At 38.1% G+C, this 6,258-nt stretch overlaps 2 protein-coding genes across 5 annotated transcripts in view; one reads left to right on the forward strand and one right to left on the reverse strand.

Annotated features, from left to right (window-relative positions):
- The first annotated feature begins 2,624 nt into the window (after nucleotides 1-2,624).
- Nucleotides 2,625-4,067, forward strand: polr2l (RNA polymerase II, I and III subunit L). Of its 2 annotated transcripts, XM_031846649.1 has the most exons (4): nucleotides 2,625-2,738; nucleotides 3,282-3,386; nucleotides 3,772-3,903; nucleotides 3,951-4,067. In XM_031846649.1, the coding sequence occupies exons 2-3, from the start codon at nucleotides 3,292-3,294 to the stop codon at nucleotides 3,878-3,880; spliced, it is 204 nt and encodes a 67-aa protein (XP_031702509.1). In that variant the 5' UTR covers nucleotides 2,625-2,738; nucleotides 3,282-3,291; the 3' UTR covers nucleotides 3,881-3,903; nucleotides 3,951-4,067. The 2 variants fall into 2 exon arrangements, with proteins under 2 accessions (XP_031702509.1, XP_031702508.1); XM_031846648.1 differs by having other exon boundaries at nucleotides 3,772-4,067.
- Nucleotides 4,068-4,199: 132 nt separating this feature from the next.
- Nucleotides 4,200-6,258, reverse strand: part of LOC116383084 (cleavage and polyadenylation specificity factor subunit 7-like) — a 6,094-nt gene continuing 4,035 nt past the window's right edge. For all 3 annotated transcript variants that reach the window (XM_031846643.1, XM_031846642.1, XM_031846645.1), the window contains 2 exons: nucleotides 5,886-6,112; nucleotides 4,200-4,529 (listed from right to left, as the gene is read on the reverse strand). In XM_031846643.1, the coding sequence (XP_031702503.1) occupies nucleotides 5,890-6,112 (223 nt within the window). In that variant the 3' untranslated portion in view covers nucleotides 4,200-4,529; nucleotides 5,886-5,889. The remainder of the gene's footprint in view (nucleotides 4,530-5,885; nucleotides 6,113-6,258) is intronic.

Here is a 6,258-nt window from a genome sequence, read left to right on the forward strand (position 1 = left end):
ATATATATATATATATATTTAAATTAATTCTAGCATTATCTGTGTTCTTTTTCAGTGATTTCTTGATCTGTTTCTTGCAACTTTACAAAACATATGACAAAAACAAACATGCACTTCTCTCATGGGTCCATGTGTTTGATAGAAGGACAGGTCTATTGAACACAGAGAGCCAAACTTGGTGGAGAATTAAATAGACTTTGTTATCATACAATGATGTAATTAGTCACACAGCGTAGACACTTGTTATTTATACTGCCAGCAGATCACAAATATCGTCTATTCATGGAAAATTGGCAAAATGTTCGATGATTACCACACATTTTCTCTTTCTGTTTTGATGGAGGAGGAGCCATAAGGTCAATATTGACGGAGGGTTTATAGTGAGAGTTAGATGATGAGTGGTGAATTAATAAGTATACTGTATGTGTTGGTGACTTCAACCCACCAGGATTCAAACTATTCACTTATTTAAAAGTGTATTTAAAGGAAATGTTACAGCCTGTTATTTTCTCTTATGGATTTAGAAATGGAAAATTTGAAATGAGATCAAAACATCTCTACTGTTCTTCTCAAAATCAAACAAGTGAATTCATCTGACTCTGGACTGTATTTCTGTGGATAGCACTTCAGCAAAAAAATGATTATTGTTGATGAAACAATATTTACAGGTTCAAGGGAAGATTGTTGTTAAGTTGTATCTGTTTTTGAATGAAGTGACCTGTTAGAGGAAAACTATCAACTTCAGTTTCATTTGAGTGAAATTCATGATGTGGACTTAAGTTCATTGGTCTGGCTGTTAAAGGAAACTTCAGACAGGTACTTCGTGAGAGCTACTGGATCTCTTATTTTTGATTGATTGATTGTATATATTCTGCATTAGGGCGTCAGTATGATGAAGAAATACAGCATTGCTTTAAAGTTTGAGGAAAGGATTGTAAATTGAGATCAAACATATTGTCTCTTTCATTCAGCTCAATGAAGAACAGAATCCACAACAGCGTGAGGTGAATCAACTGTTATCGTTTACTGTGATGTGCTTTCACACTTTAGAGGAGGTGCTTGGTTTCTTGTTGGTCATGAACTGTAAGTTCTCATGGGTTCTACACTGACAGGTTTCACCATCAGCCTCTGTGGGCACCACATCCCAAAATGGTCTTGGTGCAGAAACAGGAATAGGAGACCTGATGTTCACTTTCTGAAAGGAACTTCTGGTGCAGATTTTTTCATTGTTTTTCACTACCCTGAGCCTTCCACTTAGCACTTTTTGTATTCATATTAGTTTGTTGCACTCATTGTATTCCTTTTAGTTTGTTTCTGCACTGTACTTTTGCTCTGGTTTATGCTCTTAGATGCTTGTTTAAAAAAGGAGATCCACTTATGACTTCTGGTGACTAGTAGTTCTCTTGAATACCTATGTTATTGTAAGTCGCTTTGAATAAAAGCGTCTGCTAAATGACTGTAATGTAATTGTGTCGGTTAGCAAACAATTCTGTCTTTTCATCTTCTTTTGAGTGACAGTTTGCTTTCTTCCTGTTGTCATACGGCTGACGTCATCCCTTAAAAAGAAAGCCTTTACTTTCTCTTTGCGTTCAGCAGGTAATCTGTTGCTTGCCTTTCTTTCCAAGGTTATGAGGCCTCCACTTGGTCTTGGAGAAAGAGCAGTCCGGGCTCTGACACTCTTCTGAAGCTTTTTCTTCCTTTCTCAACATTTCTTTCTCTGTGCTCTCTTCTCTCTTTCACTGAGGTCTGACACTTCCTTTTTTCTTCCTTTTACTCTGTCCTTTCTCCACCTCTCCTTCTCTTTTTTGAGGTTTTGCTGCCTGCTTTCAACATCTGAATCCTGACGTGCCCTGTAGCGCCGCTGCTTTTCTGCAGCAGACAGGGGCGCCATTTCCTGACAAATACAAGCATGCCATTTTTAACAAATATTTTAAAAGTATATAACAAATACATTCACAATCAATTAATGATGAATACCAACACATGCTGGAAACACTACTCCAACACTTAACGTACGTCCACCCCGTTAGCCTACTGTGTGACGGTAACAGGGGGGACATTTTATACTAAAGTTAGCCATTACTACTCATGAGATGAAAAACAAGCTAGCACTTAGTGACAACAGAGGAAGATTTTTAGTACATTTATTAAACTTATTTTCAAAATGACTAAAAATGATTGATTTCCACTATCAATAAGCGTAACAGGGTGGACATGTTATGGTTTACGAGATCATTCAAGCATTCTTAAACATTGGAACAAAGGTTCATTAAAGAGTGATACTTAGTGTGTGGTTGTGTGGAAATGTTTAACGTTGTATTGGGAGATGTTTCAAACATTTTGTGCTTCCTATATCAATGAGTTTTTTACGGTTTGTATCCAATAAACTGTGTACGTGTATTATAATCAAACCTTTGAGTAAGTTAAGCTTTTATTTTGAAGGATGTTGCTTTTGCTTATTATTATATTTTATTTTTATTTTATTTATAAATAATAACATTATTGTTGTGTTTAAATGATACTTGTCATGAAGTCATGCTGTTACACACTCCGGTACAGTAGGTGGCGGAATGCACCTTAAACGTTGGTTTGTAGTCCGCCAATAAGATAATAAAGAAGAAGAAACGTTGCTTTTGTTGCTGCTGGACAGAACGAGGGAAGCAACAACCACTCTCTCGCTACTAGTTTCTCTCAGACTAACATAACACATAAGCTTTGGGTAAACTTGAGTGGTGACGGTGAGTAAATCATTTTTGACATTTATACACTGGTTCTGACTTGTAAATAACTAACATTATGTTAATTCGTGGCAACGTGTTATTGGCGGATAACGTCAGCTAACGTTAGTTTACTGTTGTGCTAATCGCGTGGGTACAGTTTAGACCAGATGCTAACATTAAACCTTAATTCGCCAAATAACTCCGGGAAATACAGCATCAAGATAAACACGGCTAAGTACACAAACTACTGTAGGTTAAGACTGATTTTGCATTAATCTTTCGATGAAAACACGTCCATTAAAGCTAAGCTGTGTAACGTTAGCTGGAAAGTTAGTAAAACGTTGAAGTTGGCTAGCTAACGTTAATTTATAAGCCTCGGGTTACCGCTGAATACATACTGCATGTTAACTATAATGCTACTTGACGTTACTTGTATGAAACGCAATGGTTTCAGTCAGAGTTACTGGTAAACTGACGGTTAACGTGTGTTATCTTGCTAGCATTACATGTTTCACTCAGCTATGGTTGTTAACAGGGTGATGTGCCTCTGTCTGTCCCCAGGTGTCTCACAATGATAATCCCCGTCCGGTGCTTCACGTGTGGGAAGATCGTGGGTAACAAGTGGGAGGCATACCTCGGCCTACTTCAAGCAGAGTATACTGAGGGGTGAGATACATACCTGCTGGTTTTAGTTGCATCTTCAGATGTCACTGGTAGTAATGTTCGTGGCAATATATTACTAACATCGTGAATACGGATTAAGTATAAACCAAAACAAGTACATATGCAACGTGTACAGCAGTTGTGCCAAAAGCATCTTCTAGTCGCAGTGAAGTGGAAGTACAACAAACGCATCAAACCTTTCAGCCTATTCATCTGTTATGTTAATTTCCTCCAAGGTTTCGAGTTGTCTACAGTCATGTGATAAATCAGCAATTATCTGAGGCCACTTACGATGCTATCCTTACTATAGTCTACTGTAAATGTTATTCACTCGGTGATCTGTATGCCATGCATTAGGACTAACATTACCTCCTCTCTCCCTCTTAAGTGATGCCCTCGACGCCCTGGGCCTGAAGAGATACTGTTGTCGGCGGATGCTCCTTTCTCATGTGGATCTTATTGAGAAATTGTTGAATTATGCTCCATTGGAGAAGTGATCGTTACTGGCTACCTTCAAGAACAACGTGGACTTTAGGGGCTGTGGCATGGACAAATTGAATGTCCATGCCACAGCCCTGTTAAAATATTTATGTGACAACAAATGGCAACTTGAGTAGAGACTTATGGAACATTAATTTGTGCACCTATTTGATGTTTTGTTTTCTAAATAAAGCCGTGAAATGACATTGTTACCAGTATTACTGTTTTATCCAGTTACCACAATGAAAGCACAAATATAGGTAATTATTACATCTGTGTTCCAGTGAGCAGATGAAATGCAACCTACGTGTCAGAGGAAATAAAACACAGATCATATTGTCAGGGAATGTGTTTTTAATCTATAGATTTAATACAAAAGAAAATGATAACGGTACACTATTTCATAAGTTAAGAGGTGTTCCTGCACATGCAAGCATTGGAATCTGATGATCCAGCAGCAAATCTACAATGACATTTTTTTCTTCTTAAAACAGGTAAAAGTCCCAGTATGTACAGACAACGGTTGGAAAAAAAAAAAAAAAAGTAGTACATTTTATACTTTGAGATACATCTTCAGTCTCACCTTTAGATTCCTCAAGATTTTTATGCAACAGAAACGAACAATCTTTGTCTTCGATCAGCTTCACACTTAAACACTCCATCAGTCTGGGGAGGAAGAAAAGGCATAATTTCAAAGTCTCATTCATACAAATCAAATATGGACTGTAAGAGCCAACAGCACAATAAAGCAAGAGCCTCAGAATGTGTGTTTCTGTACAACTACAGTACTAAGTAGTGGCAATTTGTACGAGCATCTTATGCCAATTCTTAGGAATCCTAAAACTAGAGAACTTTACAAACCTTGGTATTGATTGAAAATAAAAAAAGGTTTGTAGTTCTGTCCAATACAGCCTAAAACATTAAAGTAAACCTAGAAGTCTGTACTACAGGACGTTTTTTTAGAAATGAATCGCATGCCTAAAATGACTGTTTTGGACTGAAGAGTCTCATTAGCCAGATATGAGACAATACTGACATCCATAAATAAGTTGAGCACAGAAAAATAATATGCATGTGATGTTATATATTCCATCTTAACAAAATTGTATTTTATTCAATAACATTTTAACCGCTTTTACATTTGTTAGACAGTCATATTCCAATGATTTCATAATTGTCTATCTGAAAGACTCCATGAAATAAAATATTTCATGTTTGTAATAATCATGTTTGTTGAAGCTTTTTACAAATAGATACATTTTTCAATCAGATAGTCTCATTGAGATCAATAGCTGTTTTGCAAGAGAGACCCGAGTACAGCAGAAGAAACACAGACACAGCAAACACAGTCAGGAACACACGCCCAAACAAAAAGCATCAGAAACAATCAGACATCTATTAAAACGCCCAAAATAGCTTAAGTTTAATAAAAAGTTTAAATTCATTCAATACAGTGACACAAGTTTTAAGTCTTCTGAAGCTCACTCCATTTATATGGGGCAAAGTACTCGAGGCAGTCTGCTCTACTTCAGTCTTTAGTATCTAGAGTTAGTCCGTCCTGGGATCTGGCTTAATGAACAGAAATGTTACTGTTGAAAAGAGACACGACATGCCGAGACATTTACAAACAGAAATGATGCTGTAAGCAGTAAGATCATGATTGACGTCCAGAAGGTTGAGCATGGTGACTGTTGCAGAGAAACAAAAATCTGTAGGTAGTGGAGCTACTCAATAACTGTTATCACTATATGCTATGATGATTCTGCATTATTGGGGACACCAAGCGAGCGAAAGGACGTCTTATGAGAGAAACTAACCAACACGGGTATGGCTCTGGGATATCACACTCCTGTTTCATTTGGACACTTTTAGTTAGGCAGTCTTCTCTGTTGTAGTCTTGATTTACTTCAAAACACAGAAGCTCAATATGATACAATGTACTAAGAACTGTGGAACTAATAATAAAACACGCACCGAATAACTAACCGGTGTGTTGGATGAAAAAGTTAAAGGGAGGTTTACCAAGTTAGCGGTATCGGTCTCTGTAATCTCGGTGCCTTTCCCGTTCTCTGGAGCGCTCCTTGTCCCTCTCTCCGCTCCGGGAGCGCTGTCTGTGTCTTCGAGACATTCCTGCACCGTCCCAGCCAGAAGAGTCTTCTCGGTCCCGTTCTCTGTCCCGTTCTCTATCGCGCTCTCTGTCGCGACCCCTGTCCCGGTCCCGTTCCTCTTCCCCAGAACGACTGCTACTTCTGCAGAGAAACGTGCATTTGTGACCGACTTGATCCTCAGCTTGGACACACAAGCTTTGAACGATGGCATGTCTGAGAGTCCTGAAGCATAATTTTACTTACACACACACACACACACACACACACACACACACACACACACACAC

This window comes from Anarrhichthys ocellatus, unplaced genomic scaffold (assembly GCF_004355925.1).
Source record: "Anarrhichthys ocellatus isolate YVR2014 unplaced genomic scaffold, GSC_Weel_1.0 scaffold6, whole genome shotgun sequence".
NCBI classification, from domain to species: Eukaryota; Metazoa; Chordata; class Actinopteri; order Perciformes; family Anarhichadidae; genus Anarrhichthys; species Anarrhichthys ocellatus.